General features: G+C 47.0%; 1 protein-coding gene across 2 annotated transcripts in view; it reads right to left on the minus strand.

Moving 5' to 3' along the window:
- Positions 1-19,280, minus strand: part of LOC144937854 (collagen alpha-1(XI) chain-like) — a 165,442-nt gene that overhangs the window by 34,243 nt on the left and 111,919 nt on the right. For both annotated transcript variants that reach the window (XM_078865375.1, XM_078865374.1), the window contains 15 exons: positions 19,129-19,218; positions 18,018-18,071; positions 17,786-17,893; positions 16,252-16,359; positions 14,337-14,390; positions 13,752-13,805; positions 11,370-11,477; positions 10,508-10,561; positions 7,173-7,226; positions 6,872-6,925; positions 5,479-5,532; positions 4,223-4,330; positions 2,147-2,200; positions 1,613-1,666; positions 1,118-1,171 (listed from right to left, as the gene is read on the minus strand). In XM_078865375.1, coding sequence (XP_078721501.1) covers positions 1,118-1,171; positions 1,613-1,666; positions 2,147-2,200; positions 4,223-4,330; positions 5,479-5,532; positions 6,872-6,925; positions 7,173-7,226; positions 10,508-10,561; positions 11,370-11,477; positions 13,752-13,805; positions 14,337-14,390; positions 16,252-16,359; positions 17,786-17,893; positions 18,018-18,071; positions 19,129-19,218 — 1,062 coding nt within the window. The remainder of the gene's footprint in view (positions 1-1,117; positions 1,172-1,612; positions 1,667-2,146; positions 2,201-4,222; positions 4,331-5,478; positions 5,533-6,871; positions 6,926-7,172; positions 7,227-10,507; positions 10,562-11,369; positions 11,478-13,751; positions 13,806-14,336; positions 14,391-16,251; positions 16,360-17,785; positions 17,894-18,017; positions 18,072-19,128; positions 19,219-19,280) is intronic.

Below are 19,280 nucleotides of genomic sequence, written 5' to 3' on the forward strand. Positions count from 1 at the left end.
TTACGAACATCATGACATCAGTGGTGAGTGACATCCAAGCTGGTACTATCCCCTTCACCACCATCGGCTCACCAAGCCACACTGGGGGGGGGGGGGGGGGTGGCTTGGTCTTCATCCGGCAATGGATCGACAAAGGGCGCAAACCATTGTCATTTAACTTACAACTGTGGAATTATTTCTCTGATGCCAGCATGCGATGGGCCCTGCTTCGCAAACAAAACAAAAACGATGCCCCACAAAGGTGGACCGCGGCGCAGTTTTTTGGCAGCTGCGGTGCTCAAAAGTGCCAGCCCCATTCAGACTGGCTCCGTGTGGTGATTCGCCCGTTGTTGAATGCTAATGAACGGTATCGTATGGCGAGAAAAAAGCTAAGGCTGCAGGGAGAACGGTACTCCCAGTGGCAACTGGTGGGCTTTATGTGGATCTTGGCGGTGTAAATTTGGGCATTATTAAATAGGTCCCTTCTGCACGCGTGCAGCTTTAGGGATTTAGTTTCCCACCCCGCCCCTCCGACGTCAGTAAGATTGTCCCGATGTCGAGAAAACCATGACATATTCCGACGTTCCAACGTTCCACACATAAAAAATATATACATATTCAATTATCATATTCCCCTAACAATATGCAGTTAAGGTCTTACTTACCGGAGGTTTGGTAATAAACATGCATGATACTTAAACACAGCCTTAAAATGTAGTGGTGTCATAAAATGAAAAAACGTAAAAAAATCGTAAAACATCATAATCTGTCCAATTTATATCACGCAGCATTACAACGCTGCTATATATTTTCCTTTCCTAATCACAACTCACTTCCCTACCACCCACTGACGTGCTGACCCTATTGTGCATTGCCTTGAGATTGAACTATACCTTAGAAGCATTGTGAATCCCAAACGTGTCATATTTAATCCACCAGATACTAATAATTACACCATAATACTCTATGCCGCGCCCATTATGTAACAGCGCATCTCAGAATGTAGTTTAAATATTTTCCACGAAGATGAAGATATTACGCGTGAAATATCGAGGTGGTTGCCATTGGGAGCTGTGTTATCCTTGTGCTAGGTATCTCGTAAGATATGATGACGAGGATGATGATAATTGGCACTTACCCTCTTTCCTGGTGGTCCTGGGGGTCCAACTTCACCAACTGGTCCAGGCGATCCCTGGCCAAATACATCACTCAGTTAACAAACGTACGCACACACACAAAGACAAAGACAGAGATCCCACGCATAGCCTTGAACAGACTGTTGGGGCAAGTGCTGTTAGTGAGCACCTATGAAGGCCGTAACGGTACACGAGGGGGTGGGTGGCCCGCACCACGCCCGACCGCCTTCGTCTCTCTAGTGGCGATGTTTACACACTGCACCGTACTCATTTGAGGCTGAGTCGACCATGGGGGAGCCCAGGACCGGTTCAGTTATTTGTGACTGGTGTTGTGCCGTGAGCGGGAATCTAACTGGGGTCGCCAGGTATGTAGCGCAGCGTAGCGCTAACCGCTACATTACCGCTCCCTACACACACACGTACACAGACACTCGTAATGAATTCCTAAGAGTTGAATAGTGTGAACGGGGCATGCGTCATCGACGTTGAGAACTCACAGCTGTCCCAGCTTCCCCGTCTTCACCTTTGTCACCGGGAGATCCGTCCTGGCCCTGGAACAAACACAATCAGTGGTTGAGGGTCCTCAGCTCAACGCGAGGGGGTCGGACCATTCTGAAGGGGGTTGTGGAGGCAGGGAAGATGTGTTTGCGTGGTGTATGTGTGTGTATGTATGTTAAACTTCTTTCGCACCGTAGCCAACCGTGCTAATCGGAGGCGAGAAATGATTTGCACGCTGGACTTGCAGTCCAGAGGTCGCCGGTTTGATTCCATCTCTTGGCGCGGGAGGCAGGTTGTCAACTCAGAGGCAGGCAGGTTGCGTGTGGTGAGGTTAAATGTGGGGATACTCTGGCCTCTTCCAAGAGGTCTGGCCAGCATGGAAGGCCAAATACCCTCTAGACAGGGTTCGCTACAGTTATCTCCGTTGGAAGTCCATCTGCTGATAGTGGTGTGAGCAAGAAATTGCAGGGCTGCATCTTTACATTTTCACCGTTGAAGTGAACTAAACGTGCAAAAGTCAGGAAAATACTTACGGATGGACCAGCCTCGCCGGGAGGTCCTGGGTCACCAGGAAATCCAACAGGGCCCTGCAGGAGACAAAAGAAAGTTCCTTACAAATGAAACCCAAATATTTGGCAATGCTGCGTTGACAGTGGCGCACAGATACGAAGAAGGGGCCATTGGCCCAAAAAGTCGCCAATTTTTATGTTTTTTCTTTCCTTTCAAAGCAGTGCCATTGACACATTTCCTTAAGAAACCTGGGCACGAAAAAGTTAAACAGCAAGTTAGTCGCTGAAAAAAAATACAACGACGGCATCTGAAATTGTGTAATTCATGACCTCAGCCCATCACGTTCATCTTTCTATTAATCCATCAGCACCTGCAGCTAAGAGTTCACAATTTTCAAACGGATTTTCCAAAACCTCTAGTCCGTCATGTTTTATTACGCGCTCACGATCACCGGGGGGAGGGGGGGGGGCGAATATAATTTTTGAACACCTGCACCCCGAGCTCACAGGACACGTGTGTGAAAAAAAGAATCCCCCACTGAGAGCGAGCATTTATGAACACAAACGTGCTATATATGCAAGCCAGTACAAAACATGTCAGGGAAGCACTGGGTAAGTGGAATGTGTGTTTGTGTGCTATAGGGGGGAGCGGTGGCGCTGCAGTTAGCGTGCTGCGCTATGTACCCTGCGTCCCAAGTTCGATTCCCGCTCATGGCCAATGTTAACTCAGCCTTAAATGAGTACCTGGTGCAATTTGAAAACATCGCCACTGGGGGAGACAAAGGCGGCCGGGCGTAGTGCTGGCCACCCACCCCCTCGTGTGCCGTGCTGGCCTTCATAGGTACTTGCTAACAGCACTTGTCCCAACAGCCTGTTAAGGCTACATGGGGGGCATTTCTCTTTGTATATATGTAGTATTACCATTCCTGAAGAAGGTGTTTTTTGGTGAAATCATGAACACCAGCATTGTCAATATGCCATTCGCAGGGCATTTAGAATGGTTGAGTTGAGATGTGATTGTAAGGCGCTTTGAGGTACTGCGGCATCTAAGCGCCCTATAAATGCAAATGCCTATCCCTAATAATCTGCTGTTACTACAGCTATAAATGTTCAGTGCTGATAATGACCGTTTTGTTTCCATTTCGAGTGTTTATCCGATAATTGTATCGGTCAAAGACATGAGACCCGTAAGGCAAGGGAAATTTACATACTTTACATACGTTTTAGATTTGACTGAATCTGCTAAACAAGCTGGGTTTTTATTTTTGGGAATATTCTATGGGGAATATATTAGCCATTCCGAATATAAATTGAATGTAAACGGATTTCTCTCCCATAAAAATTGACCAATTAACTGTTTGTCTATTTTAATTTTGCAAAACAGCTAATTCACTGATACATAATACTGAAAACAAAAGATAACACCTTTGGCAGTGGAAAAATATAAAACGTAAAAAGCTATGTATTGAAAGGACTAGCTTATTAACAAAATACACGCATTGTACAAAATTACCACCGGCTTCATCCGGGAGGAGCGCTTAATCCCTCTATCGCGAAGTTGCAAGACGTGAGAAAATGTGAACTAATTACAAACATTAAACATCTATTTTCCCATACAGGCTGCTGGGTTCACTTTTTCGATTGCTACCTGTCTGGGTTTGACCCGGACAGTCCGGGAACTGGCATCAGAATTCGACAGGCAAGTATTAATTTGCACCAATATCTGGTGGTGTTGAGTTGAACTTTATTTAGGTACACTGATCAGTTTTGACAGACAAACGCTGAATGGGAAATATGTCCGGGTTTGATCTGTGGAACAGTTCGCAACACTAGTTCATGAACTACCATCAGCAGCAGTCCTCCAAAGTTGGTATTATCGGCACCATCACCGTCATCTGTCGCTGATATTTCTGCGTTACTCCTCCCCGCTAGAATACTTCCTCCTCGTCCACTCCATCAGCCCATCTTTTCCTCACTCATCCTGCCTCTCCCTGTCGCCTTCCACTAGTGTCACACATTTGCTTTTGCCGGATTCCTGTTTGTTGTCGCTCTTCTCACACCTCTGTACGTTGAATTGAACAACATAACGAAATCACTCACAGGGTTTCCCTTTGGTCCATCCTCTCCCACGGGTCCCTTAGCACCAGCAGGACCGGCCGTTCCTGGAGGCCCCGACTCTCCCTTCTCTCCGCGCTCTCCTTTCGGGCCCTGTTTCAATTCAACGAAGATTAAAACGGAACACGGCTCAACACACTGGCTTAACCTCTGCTTGACCTTTGCTCGATTTAAAGACACGTATTCAATCGTGTTGTCTTAGGCATGCAAAAGTGCTGTTCGTTGCTGGCCGTTCGGAATTTTGGGCTTGTGCTCGGCAACTGTGATTTGAAACAATGTGGCCGTCAGGCCTCTGAGCACAGACAACAAGTCTTACCAGACAGATTTAATTGGGCTTAGTTTTCATTTGTAGTCACTTTAAATGCCCTCTTTTTTCTCAACTGGAGACTGAATATTGTGAAAGTGATGTCACCACAACTTACAGAAGAGACAGTCAAATGATTGAGATTGGTGGGAGACACGTAGAGGCTTTGAAATAAAATGTTTGTTTTCCCCTATCATGTCCCCATATTATTTTAGTGAGGGTATCACTCGATGGATCGCCCTCTGCATTGCATAAACATCACAAAACATTGCACAGGACAAAACGTGTGCATGTATAAACTCCGCATTTAAATTTTAAAACTAGTTTTACAAACCAATTGTCAATTCACACTATTGTCGTGATATCAAAAAACGCAGGTCGATTAAGCATAACAAAAACAACAGCCACATAAACGTTAATTAATGCAGCGGTTTTTACAGAATGTGCAGTTGAATTCGAGCGGACCCTCGAGTCAATTATGCTTTTCATATTGTTGCCCTGTGCACGTGACCTCTGCACAGTGTACGCCTCAATCATGCAGCACAGCTCAGCAAACACTCTGGCCGGTACACCATTAACTCAACATTCCCATCCACATCTCAGCAAACACTCTGGCTGGTACACCATTAACTCAACATTCCCATCTACATCTCAGCAAACACTCTGGCTGGTACACCATTAACTCAACATTCCCATCCACATCTCAGCAAACACTCTGGCTGGTACACCATCAACTCAACATTCCCATCCACATCTCAGCAAACACTCTGGCTGGTACACCATTAACTCAACATTCCCATCCACATCTCAGCAAACACTCTGGCTGGTACACCATCAACTCAACATTCCCATCCACATCTCAGCAAACACTCTGGCTGGTACACCATCAACTCAACGTCCCTATCCACAGCTCAGCCACTCTTTCCACGCTGCTCACCCCAGGCCCTGGCTCTCCGGGAAACCCAGGGTCGCCTGCCTCTCCAGAGTCGCCCTAGATATAAAAAAAACGCAAAGCAAAACAACGGAACCATTATTGATGACCTTGAGGGCTGACGGGGGGCAGCTGCTGCTGGGGAACGCTTGCCTTTTGGTGCAGTGCCGTGGCCACCTTAATTGTTCCTTTTCCCGGCACGAGCGGGCCTTTTGGAAATTAATTTTAAGCTACGTCGAGCCCCCCCAGATGGCTCGAGCAGGGTGCGCGGTGCAACCGGGCAGCGAGATTACAAGATAATTCCTCCCATCTGCCACGGCACCTATGACCCCACGGCTCCTTATAATATGCACGGGAGATGTACGGCCCTATTGTTCATATTCGTTTTGCGATTTTTCACGGCTTTTGCCCGCTCAGCATCTGCGGAACGGATGCCGACTCTTCGGAATTTAGCTTCACAAATAAAGAGGAATTGCGTGGGAAGACGTCCCATTAGCCACGATTGAACGTGTTCGCCACTGATGAGCGCGAGTAAGTTCACGGATAACCCCCCAGACAATAGGATCCATGATGCTCATCCCAATACATCACGGCAGACAGGAGCAGTCTTAGTGTACGGTGATTTTATTTCACGTCAATATTGTTGTGCTCATTTTCAGAGTTTATGGCTTTTGCTTTGTTGATTTTTATATTGTTTTCACGATTCACCAAGGAAACTTTAGTCAAATGTCAGTTGGGCTTTTTTGTGTACTCCACTTCAGCTGAACAATCATCGGCCCCTGTAGATTTTCTGTGAGCCTGCAGAGAGGGGGCATAAGCCCTCCCCTAGCCCTTAAATACTGCTGTAGCCTCAGCACCCGCTTCTAAATTCCCATAGAGGCCAAGTGGGACAATGCTGCTACAAAATTAAAAACCAGTCGGTGGAATTTCTTCAAAGTTCCCCAAATCTGTTGCGGTTTCCTTTTAATTAGCAAGCTTTCATTTGACAGGCTAACTGTCTGCAATAGTTGGAGGGGTGGCATTGTGGCCTTGAACAAAAAAACTGACAAATTAGTATAATTATGCAATGAACACTGCAGCCGTTCCTCGTATTCACATGGAGAGAGAGAGAGAGAAAGAGGGAGCAGAACGCACGACAGACAATATCAGATCGTATCGTTACTCACACTGTGAAGCATTTAACATTTGTCTTAAGTTCGCTTAACATTTACTGTGTCGTGTCCCCACTGAGTTTTTGTACGTGACCCCCCCTCCCCCGCCTTTAAACAAGGTCACGCTACAGGGTTTACCATCATGTCCAATAATAATACGGGCCCAATATGACATTTAAGGAGTAGACAGTATTTCAGGCTGATCCAAGACCACTTGAGATTCACGTCAGGTGACGGCTGATGCTGACCTTTTCTCCGACCGCGCCAAGCGAGCCGATCGATCCAGGAGAACCTTGTGGGCCCTGCGTCAAGACACACAAGCCCACGTTTCTTAAAATAACAAAACAAACATGCCGGCAGACCCAACCACAACATCTCTTTTGAATACTTCAATCGCAAGGAAGCGAGCGAGCGAGCTACACACAATGCTGATATGCGTGTATATAGATTTTTTCTTTCTTTCTTTAATTCAATAACAAAAAAACATTGTAGCGAAGACGGCATGTCCTACAATGTGACTCAGGATGTGTCATTCGCTGGGGTACTTACATCGGCGCCGCTCGCGCCAGGAGGACCTCTGGGCCCTGGAGGACCTGGTGGACCCTGAGACACAGAAAACAACCATGACGTCATCATCATTAGCAGCAGCAGCTATGATTTATCCATTGCTGGATGAAGGCCTTCAAAAGCCTTAGCCATTAAAAAAAAAATCCTTTATATTAAGTTCACTTGCTTGCTTGCGCGCTTACGACCGTGCAAATCTTTCGGTCGTTTTTTAACCCACTTCCCGTGATCCAATCGAGCTGACATTTTGCACACAGACTGGTTGTGCGTAACAATTTATTTTCGTGAAATTTTTTTCCATAACTTTACACTTTTTAGGAAAATGTTTTTTATATTTAATTACAAATTGCTTAATGGTGGCAGGCAATCATCTAACCCATAGGTGGCAGCCATCTCAAGCCAGAGGACGAGAGGACTCTAGCCGCCACGCATATAAAGGATTTATAGTGAAAAACTTTGTTTTTACGGGTTAATTTTTGATGGTCTCACGGTGCAAGATTCCACCCAGCTCCTGCAGACGAGCTGATATTGTCATTCCGTCTCTGAGGAGGACGTCCTCTCTCGGGCAAGTTCCCTCCTTTGGCTGCCATTCTTACATGAGTCTCAACCACCGGCTATCATCCCTTCCCCGTGATGTTGTCCTGCCCACAAGCCCGATTCTTTTCCTTAACTGCCTATACGATGTCGAATTTTGCAGCTGTTCACTCATCCATGCGTTTCGAAATCTGTCTCTCAGTGGAATTCCAACCACGCATATCTCCATGATTTCTCTGCGCAACCTTTCAGCCCTTTTCACCTTTCTTTTGTCACCGTCCACGTATCTGGTCAGGATGTCATAGCGGGTTGAACACCCTTATTGGCACATTGGTAAGGTAGATTGCTTTGCATTACAATTGCGTTTTCTCACCTTTTTTACGCTATCATTTTTACCATAATCTGCCTTTGTTAATTGTACTAGGGCGGGGTGTATAGATATATATATATATGTTTTTATTAAATTTTATTTGTAAATGGTCGTTTGTACGACTGCGAGATTTGCGGGCTTCTTAAAGAAATTAGATGAGATGAATGTCTTTAACCTGTACTTTAACAGGGCAGGGGAGTCGGCAGCATGGATGGCTGGGGGGTGGAGAGATAGTTCTAGACTCTGGGGACGATAGAGAAGAAGTTGCCGCCTGATCTTCAACCCACAAGCAGCTCACACTTATGCACGTTTTAACCTTTGGGAAGCACTCTGTCAACTCGGGTCTGTGAAGCTGTTGTGCCACAATGGCCACTCGCGTATGTCCGTACGGAGCACTTGCCATGGCATACACAGCATGATTAGAGGCAGCTTCCAGGAGCAGTTAGAATCTCGTCGTCAGTATCCCAAGCCGGTGGGAGAATTTCCGAATGAAGCCCATCGTGTTCCTGAATTCCAGCTCAGGAGATCAGTTACGTACGGCGATGCAAGTACACAATTCCCCTAGCTCCGACTAAAATCAGTGTCGATAAAGGGATATTTTTCCTTTCACGTAAGAAGTTTTATAAACTGAACTAAACATTTGTATTTAATTTGACCAGGTAAGGCCCACTGAGCTATTTAGCTTTTTTCAGAAGTGACCTAGCCACAGATGATAGCTCAACGAAGTGGATTACCACGTGGAAATTTCAAGCAGCAGCCAAATACTCTAAACGCGTGTTTGTAAACGTAAAAGGAAAAACCGGAGGTCCCGGGGAAAAATCCACGCGACCACGAGGAGAGAGACATGCAAACTCAAAATAAACAGCCGTCAGGGTCGGGATCGAAGTCTGACCTCCTGCATACCAGGCGATGGGGTAAACATCTCGCCACCGTGGTGATGTGCAGAGAGATGTTGGAAAGAGCGCCGCAAGGACAGATACTGGTGAAGGAAACTGCCGTGGCCAAAAAGGCCAAGGGACTAAGAAAAAAGGGTATATGTAGCCAGGAACCAAATCGCCATGAGTTAGCCCAATCACAGCTGGCCGCAATGCCAACATTTCAATCGTGTCAAGAGCTCTTCCGAAACCGCTCGCATTTTCGACATCCTCAATTTATACACCACTCTGGCCAATCGGAAGCTCCCTTCCTTATAACGCGAGCGGCTCAGAAATCGCGGCTCTCGAGGCGCGTCACCAGCCGCGGGGCGCACGCCGTTCCTCCTCGCCGCGTCCCTCGAGCGTGCCGCGGGAGGCGCCGTTATATTTCACGGGGCTAACGAGAAGACGGCCGGCAGTTTGTCTGCAGGCGCGGACGGGCCGCCCGCGAGAGCGTGCACGCGCGCGCATGAACGAGCGTTGCTCGAGAATGAACTCTGCAATCAGCCGGCTCAGCTGCAGGCGCAATCGCGTCGATCCATCCTCCGCCCTAAAGTGTTTCCCGCTCGGCAGAGCCGGCCCGGTGATAGAGACACGGTTTATTGACACCACACGGCGTGGCGGTCCCTTTACGCGGGGACCGTACGGTGGTTAACGTGACACGCAAGAGCCCTCCGTTGTCCCCGAGCATGCCGGGTCTGGTGACTGATGACTCTCTGGGGGGTGGGTGGGGGGAGACCTCCAACCCGGCCGCACGAGCTGACCTGCTCATGGTCTCGTCGTGGTATGTGCCCACACCGAGCTTATATGTCTGTTATCTTTTTTTTCAATCTCCTACCAGCTTCAATGTTTTATGGTAATTGGGCCGCTGCTATTGTCTGTACTACGAACATGTACGGGTGCAGCCCTTGTCAATCAGCAGCCGGATGAGGGTCTCCCAATGCCGTTGTTTGACTATACTTCCCCACTCAGGTCAGTGTGGGTTGGTGAAAGCCTAGGGCATGGACATGAAAGCGTAGACGTTTTGGTATCATCAGCATCAACACTGGCCGTGATCATTCCACTGCTGGATGAAGGCCATTCCAAGCTGTCTCCGTCTATTCCGATCGTGCGATGTGATAATGCACCGAGCAAGTACGGTGTTACATTGAGATATGGCGGGATCGAGCATCTTCGGATTGGTCATCGGGGCAAACTAAACACAAAAAAGCAGTTCTAAAGAAAGTGAGTTTTCAATCGAGATTTTAAAGTGTATAGCTCCAGTGGCTTCCGGTATATCGAAAGGGAGAGCATTCCAGACGGCCGCAGACGCGCGCCTGAAAAAGCGCGACGCGGTGACCACCGTTGTTGGCCGCCTTCGTTCGGTGGCGAGCCTTTCGCGTGACGTGCTGCGCGGAGGATGCAATGAGGACCAAGTTAAAGACTCACCTGGGCCGGAATGCCTTCACACAAGGACAACAACGAGGCAAGGGCAGGTGTGCAGGTGTGACGGCTGTGCTCACCATGGGGCCACCATCTCCCGTTTCACCTTTCTCTCCAGGCGTGCCGGGCAGACCCTGCAAACAACGACCACATGCGTCTTAATCAGTGGAGGCGCAAAGGTCCAGTTCGCATGTCAACCCATCGCGTGATTAATCGTCATAATAGCAGCACCCATACCCTCACGGTGTTTGATTGGCCTCATAATAATTGCGTCGTACCAACAGAATCATTATATAATGTGCGTGAGGAGGGGAAGGGCGGCGATTAGGGTGCTGCGCTACCAACCCGGCGGTCCGAGTTCGATTCCCGCTCACGGCCACCAACACCAGTGACGATTATCTGACTCAGTCCTGGGCCTCCCCTGCAGAGTTCTGTTGTGCGTAAACTGGCCTTTACCCCGTGATTCTGGCCGTGTACCCAGCAGGTTCTGTTTCCTGCTTTCTATACACGGTGGTGCATTGGGATCTATGGCTAAAATGCGCCACTTTACAAATGTAAATGATGATTATCCCTCTTCCTTTCTGAGACGACCACAAGTTGCAGGATGGGTCCCGTTCACTGCAGAACATCGGAACGCGCAAGCGGTTCAGCGTTAACTTTATTTAGAAAGCGTAGCACCGGTGTTTTTAAAGACATTGTACTCACCGCAAGAAAACTGCAGCGACACGACCGCGCTTTACGATACCTGGCGCCAAACTGTGCCACACACCCTCCTGCATGGCCTTGTGGGAGCCTCAGTACCAAAAAAGGTGAATTTACTTTAGTTTTTCTTCCAGTTCTGGTCCGATGATGCACACATACGACGACGTACACGTATGTCATCGGAACGGGAAAGAGTTATTATTATTGTTAGTTTAACACGTAGGCTTTTATTATTGTTACCTGCAGGCCGATGGGGCCACTGGATCCGGGGAAGCCGCGCGTCCCATCGTCACCCTTGGGTCCATACATGCCCTGCTGCCCACGTGGCCCAGGCTCACCATCGGCACCCTGGACAAAACGGAGAGACGCCGTCAACAGCGGTTTCCACCTGGCCCTGTCGTGGAATGGCGACGTTGCTCATCTGTTAAAAAAAAAAATGTCGGCATCGCAGAGGCTTGCCTTTCCTTGGCAAGCCAAAGCCATCTTTAACTCAGAAACAAGCGCCACCGCCATACGGAGCACACGTGCGCATGTTGTTGCGATTACCGTTGTCATATCTGGAGTTCAGCAACCCATTTCCTACTTGTACTCCTGCACTTGATAAAATCCAACGTGAAGCGGTCAGCTTCCATGATTGATGATTGAGAAACAACGGCTTCACTGCGGTCACTCGCTCACCTGCGCTCAATTGCCTCACTATCACTCTTCTATGGCTTACGACCTTTCCCGTGAACTCAGCTCGCTGATTCCTCCACCCGTGTTAAGGAGCCCGTCTACCAGGCTGTGTTCAACCACCGCACTGTGTTCAACGTATTTATGTATGCACATGTTTGTATGTTGACCTTGTTTCGCACCGTACGTAGTCAACCGTGCTAATTGGAGGTGCACAATGCTTCTCTTTCAGCTTTTTTCCTTCCCGCTGCTCCATTTTGGAATTCTCTCCCATCGTCCCTTTTTTATTTTACCGATTTCGTACAACGTCGCTCAGTTTGAACAAACGTATTGATATCTGTCTGCTTATATATATGTCTATATGTCTCTGGTTCTGTGTTTTATCTCTCTCTTAAATTTTGCATTCTCAGGAAGAACGTAATCAACCAGGTAGGGTATTTGACTGTTATGTTATCCGATTCTCTGTTGTATTACATTACATTTCTAAGTATACTAGATCTGTGTTTCTATTTCATTTATACCTGATGATGATTGCTTGTGTTGCAATCGAAACGTCGTATGCTAGTATTTAATTTATTTTTTTCTCTTTATACGTGACTTTACCGAAAGAACCAAAGAGTAAACGTATTATTTGTTATCTATTGTACTTGCAATCGCGCTGTCTTTTTTTGTGGCCTTTCGCCTGGGCGTTTCTGCACCTGTGGGCCCTCTGCTCAGGAGGCCTGATAATAAATGAATAAATAAATCCGGAAGCAGACGAGCGTGACAAAATGTCATCAGCTGAAATTTTGATTACTGTGTTTACGTTTTCTTACATTATTTCAATTCCCTTGTAGTTTTTGTGTTTGTTTTTATTTCAGCTATTAAAGAAAGCTAAAGCAGCAATGCGAAATAATGTTTTTTATACTGCCCAGTGGGAGATGGGATTACAGCCATGAATTAAAAAGCAATTACCCGACTAAATTCAATGCACACGCATCGCAAGCGCTCTGTTATTTTGAGCAGGTAATGATCAAGGTCTTTAAAACCAAAGCCCACTGGCTTACAAACAAAAAATATTGGCTGCAGCATCCTCTCATTTTGTACAAGCATAGTTTGGTTATGCCATACCACATTGCATTAAGTAATAATAATCATAATGCCCTGTTATTTATCTAGCGGAAAAAAAATTCATCTAGTCTCAATCCTCCGTTTTCATAGAACCCCTACAAATTGGGATGTCTGGCCATTATTGAGTTTTTGCAATTTTTTATTATTATCATCATTTTTATTATTAAGCTTGTTTGCACTGGAAAGCCTCGCTGAGTCGTGGAAGGGAAGGAAAGTATAATATCTGAATAAAACCCATGCACACACTCGGTTAACACTCAACCTCCACACAGATAGATTCAACAATCCAATGCAGTACTGCCACTTGCTAGCGACTTTCACAGCCCAAGCCTACAAACCCCCGGCATTACCACTCAGTCCCCGATCCAAATAGTAAGCAGGCTCCACGCCACTAGGTTTTTACTGAGAGATGATGAGGTTGGGGCACACTCAGCGTGAATTGTCAGCGGCAAGAGCCACGCATTGCTTCAGTGCTTGCGACAAATGAACCTCAAAACCGTGATGATCTCGTCAAGGCGCATCAACGATCACGCGAACTCCGGTCATCCTCGCAGCGGCGCCTATTGGCGAACCGTCGAACAAAGACGGTCACCGCGTCACGCGCTCTCAGATGCACTTCTGCGGCCGTCTGGAAAGCTCTTCCTTCCGATATTCGGAAACCACTGGAGCTGTGCACTTTGATATCTAAATTGAAAACGAATTTCTTTGGAACTGCTTTTGCAATTAGTTTGTTGTCCTTCACCGGCACCTCCGATTAGCACAGTTGACTACGTACGGTGTGAAAGAAGTTCAAGACAATCTGGTGCGTGGCATCATAACGCAGGTGGTTGGGGTACTCACATGAGGGCCCGGTTGTCCGATGGGACCCTGTGGTCCAGGGGGCCCTGATGGACCCTGAAAAAACAAAAGCAAACAGCTTCAATCAGAGACCTTACAGATGTAGATGTGACACAAATCCATTGCGTTGAACGGGGACCCAGAGGTTATATATGGAGTGTTCTTGTCAATAACATCCGCTAATGCAACAGCATTTTTTCACATGTCTGTCTCTGCTGATGAGACCCAGAATGTCGAAACTGGTTCAGAGTTTGTTTGCTTAAATGAATGCTGCTGGATAATATTGGTCTGGAAAGCCAATATTACAATGGACTAAGAACAGAGTTTTGCTTAATTTTTTGAGTAAACATTGATATGTTTCTACACATGACTGCCATTAAATTATCAGAGTTTATTATCTTCACTTTGAAGGGTAGACATTCATAAGATGCACTTGCCGTTTATTAGAAAAGTTTAGAGTCTAACACAACGCGTAATGTAAAACAGCATGTGGACAGACTGGCAGTGACCACTTCACTCTACATTAATGCAATTACGCATTCAGCAGCATAGCCATCATATGTCAAGACGGGAAAATCAATTGCTTACATGTTCTCCCTTGTCACCTTTGCTGCCCTTCTGACCAGGCAGGCCACCTTCACCCTTTGGAGAGATAAAAACGATTTAAAAATTAATAGCGTTATTCACCCATTGCATCTCTGTGGATAACAAAACAGAATGAACAAAAACACCGCTTCATATTTTCACAAAATACGCACCGAATGAAAACATCTTATCGGCACCTTGGTGAGATGCACTTGTAATGTTTGGGCCGGGTAAGGTCCATATAACACACCAGTGACTATGAGTGTTTAACAGTGCAAGGGGGGAATGCGTGCCAGCTATGGAGGAGCTGTCGAGCAAACGCACTGCATGACTCAGAACGCTTGCGAACCTGTTTGAACTTATCTGTATATCTGGACACAGATTGTTAATTTTTAACTCTCCAATGAAGTAAAATTTACACGGGGCATAGATGTCGACCAGCAGAAATATATACGCGCCACGCGTGCACACAAACACTCGCACTATTAATATTTTATCTGACAAGTCTCATCCATCGAAGCCTTGACATGGCAGCAAAGACAAAGATTCCCCGCATAACCTTAGCAGACTGTTGGGGCAAGTGCCATTAGCGAGCGCCTATGAAAGTTGGAACAGCACGCATGGCAGTTGGTGGCCAGAGCCACGCCGGGCCGCCTTTGTCTCCCCAGTGGCGATGTTCACACATCGCACCAGGTACTCATTTGAGGCTGAATCAACCTCGGGGAAGGCCCAGGACCGGTTCAGATAATCGTCACTGGTGTTGGCCATGAGTGGGAATCCAACTCGGGTCGCCGGGTTTAATAGCGTAGCGCGCTAACCGCTACGGTACCCCCCTCCCCACCAGACATGTCCACAGTGGCGATTGGCGACACGTCGTAGCGCGATTCCAGAGAGTGACGTTTGTTCGCCAACGTCTCGGCCGTGATTGTCTAGAATGCTTCTGTTGTTGGACGATCACTCAAGCTTTGAGTAAAAAAAAACCCGAGCTACATAAACGATGTGTTGCCAACATTTCAACCACACCAGCTCAAACTGCTGTCTAATTATAACTCGTTAATAATGGATGGTAGCAGCACAAACGCCCTGTACATTATTTAACATCACGTGTTTGCCCTCCCAGTGGACTATTGGATTTCTGCTTCCATGAGGGCATCTAAATAATTGTGGGTATTTGGGACAAGTGCTGTTAGGTAGCACCTAATAAGGCCAGAACGGCACACAATTGGATGGTGAGGCCAGCATCACGTCCGGTCGCATTTGCCTTTACAGACTGCACTGGGTACTCATTTAAGGCTGAGCAAACCTAGAGGAGGCCCAGGTAAGGCTCAGAAAACACTCACCACAGATTTTTAACCATGTCTGGGAATCGAAGCCGCGTTGTCTGGTTCTTGGCACATTTTGTCAAAAGCAGGATATTTGATAACACAACAATGAACATTTGCTAGTGCACCAAGCTGCTGATGTAAGATGCATGGCCGTGGGTTTGGTGTCGAGAACATTTGAAATAAGCGAGTGGTGAAGTGTGATAATTGCACATTCATCTACAGCCCTTTTGCCAATCCACTGCTAAATGAGGGCACCCCAATGCCACATGAGCTGTATAGGAGTTATTTGAACATTCTTTACTACTTTGGTCAGTGCGTGTTCATGAAGGCATGGAGCATTGACACGGGAGCATAGAAGTACAGTACAGTAAATTCATTGTCGCTGTATTGCATTCAGCCCCGCAAGTGTCCTGCGACAACCTGTCTGGCCGTCACGATCACCCTTCAAATCACTACCCAGGCTTCAAAATACCCGCTTGGCTTCCAACACCTGTCGAGATTGGGAACATTCCGGGTGATTGAGGAGGGGTCATAGGGCGATCGCGCACACAACGCTGTCGGCTAAAAGCCGCGACGCAGCGACCCCGGGGTACCTTGTCACCATCCTCTCCGGGAGCACCTGGGGGCCCACCTGGCCCAGGTAATCCCACAGGCCCTTGGATGCCATCTCGGCCCGACGGACCCTGCACTCCTTTCTCACCCTAGGCGCACGACACACGACACACATACACGCACGACACGCACACACGCACGCGCGCGTGCACGCACGCACAGAAAAAAAAGCACGACTCAGCCAAGGCGTTGGGGGAAAATGAAGAAAGATGCAAATTCTCCAGACGGATGACCTTTGCGGCTTAATACACGGAGAAAATGTGTGACACATAACGGATGTGGGACTTGTGAAAACTGATAGCATCGTTGTGCCATTTAATACCGATGTTTCAAACTGTTCAGTAACGGTGCGTCTTCTTCAGCGGCAATAATGAAAGTGCTACATTGCTGCATCCTGTTTTGGTAGAATAGAATTTTTAAAAAAACTGCATCTCCAACAGTGGTTTGGTAAATACGACATTTGGAAACTTAATTTTGTAAGTTCACAATCTTGAAGATGTTCCTTCTCCTGTGCTAATCCTTGGACGTCTAACAATATTGCACCTCTGCCACGTCTGAAACCGATTCCCACTCATTCAAATGGACTCGGGTGCTTCGGAAATTACCTCCTGTGTAAATTAATAATTATTTGATATTTTCACATCTGTTTAAACTTTATTCTCCATAATTGCTTTTTTTTATTGCTTATTATACACAATGTAATGACGTTCTCTCTGGGTTAATATTTACGCCCCTTGTATACTGCTGCTTTTGAACTTGTAATCACACACACATATATATATGTTGGGTTTGTCACCCAGGTTTCCCTTTAAAGAGGGATGTTTACTTCTGCGATGTTTTTTTTCGCGTTGTGCCACGCGACGTTTGAGTTCGTCTGATTTGTTACACGGACGATCCCGTTCATTGCAAGGGAACCAGTTGAGAGTCCTTTAGGATTCTTTGCACAACTAACAAACGAGGTATTCAACGGTCATAAACGAAACACAAACGTATGAATTTTAAAAAATGTGCAAATAAAGCATGACAGCAAGAGGCGCCAGAAACAGCTGAGTACGGGTGCAAATAAGCACTACATTTTGGTCTAACAGTGACGTATAGACACCCGAATCGAAACTCAATCTGAAAAAAAAAATCTCAACCTATTTTTAAATAAAGATTTCTGATTGATTAAAAACTGTGACTATATTACATTTCCTTTTCAGGATAACTTGCAAAATTAATCTCTTTTTACCCAGCCTGGTGGCTCAGCGATTGAGCAAAGGGTTCGCAATCGGAAGGTCCGCGAGTTAAAATCCTCATTGGGGTGGGTTGACTCAACCCATCATTCCTGCGGGGCCACTAAAGTGAGTACCACCTATGCGACGACGTCAACAGTTGTTGCCGTTTTAATCGCCTCGCCCCCACTGCAGGAACGAAGAATTTCCACCACTGTCTCAAGGCTTGTGAACGGACGATGAGCACCGCCAGCCACATCGACGGGCACGTACGTGAGCGGGTGAACACGAGGGTACTTACAGGGGCACCCTTCTCGCCAGCTGCACCAGGGGGCCCCTGTGGGCCCGGTCTTCCAGGCAATCCGACAGGACCGGCCGTCCCCTGGATTCCTCTCTCGCCTGGCGAACCCTGCGCGAAAATGAGCACGAACAGAGGCCGGTTCATTCGCGGACTCGCAATCGCTCCGGCGCACATGAAAGACACGTTGGCGAAATTGCATTTGGAGAGGTGTGATCGGTGAGTCATTACTCACCGCTGGGCCAGGGACACCAGCGGGCCCTTCGTTGCCTTTCAAGCCGGCTGCTCCCTTTTGAAAGAACAAACACACAACAGCGCAAGCATTCACGGGATGCACCGGCATCATCAATGAGCTTATACAATGGGCATTGCTAATTATAGCGACAATGTCCTGTACATCGTAAAATTATCTTTTTGTATTTATGTGAATCACCTATAATAATGATGTTCCTTATTCAATAAATTAGCTTACTGATATTATTATTCATAATTACTAATCATAATAATTACTGATATGGACTATGTAGTAAACCACTGGAGTCTGTGCTACTTAAATGGAGGTGGAATAGCAAGACCACACGAACTTGCTCCTGAAGTCCTCTCGTGGCTGACAGTCCTTGACATTGGCATTTAAGCTCATGAACCACGTTGCCATCACACGCAAGAACAGAACCACAACGATGCGAACAATAACGGCCTTCATTTACCCAGCCAAGCGTTTCGCCAAGTCCCTTCCTCAGGAGGGTCCTGCATTGGGGATGTTTGGCGAATTCCATCGGAGAGTGTTTGGATTCGTGTGGGAGAAGAGCAGGGTACGATTGGGGTAACAATTAAAAGCTCTGGACAGATGGAGTAATGAATCCAATGCGTGCACTGCCATCTCCTGGTAACCTCGCAGCCCAAGTCTACAATACCTGCTACTTCCCCAGGTAATCTCTCAATCAGGTACGAACAAGGTTCACCTCTGTTTAACTTCGAAGGTCTGGGCCCATTCACGGTGACTCGCTGTATACTATTCATTGGTGGATGTGTAATGACGGCTTCTGTGGCCACTAGTCCACTCACATTGTAGGTTGACTCGACTGTCATTACAGATAGATGTTGATGACAATAATGCTTCTGTTGACAACGACGACGAGGACGATGATAATAATGATGTAGCTTAAGATGAATATTTTTGATAATAATGCATCTGATGATGATGATGATTGTTGATGATGTGGATTATGGCCATGATGCTGGCGACAATGACGATGGTGATTTTAAAAGTGAGAACATGGACGGTGATTAGAATACAATTCGGTTGAGAGAATCCTTTGAAATTAAAGTGCATTCAGTGGGCTTACGGCTGGTCCTGGCATGCCTCTCTCTCCGGGGAATCCACGCAGACCAGGAGGCCCATCTTTGCCCGCCGAGCCTGCAGGCCCAGGGTCTCCCTAAGGTTCCACAAACAGACAGCACGACTTGACGTGAATGGCATTTGAACGCGAGTTTTTTT

Source organism: Lampetra fluviatilis, chromosome 20, assembly GCF_964198595.1.
Source record: "Lampetra fluviatilis chromosome 20, kcLamFluv1.1, whole genome shotgun sequence".
NCBI lineage: Eukaryota > Metazoa > Chordata > Hyperoartia > Petromyzontiformes > Petromyzontidae > Lampetra > Lampetra fluviatilis.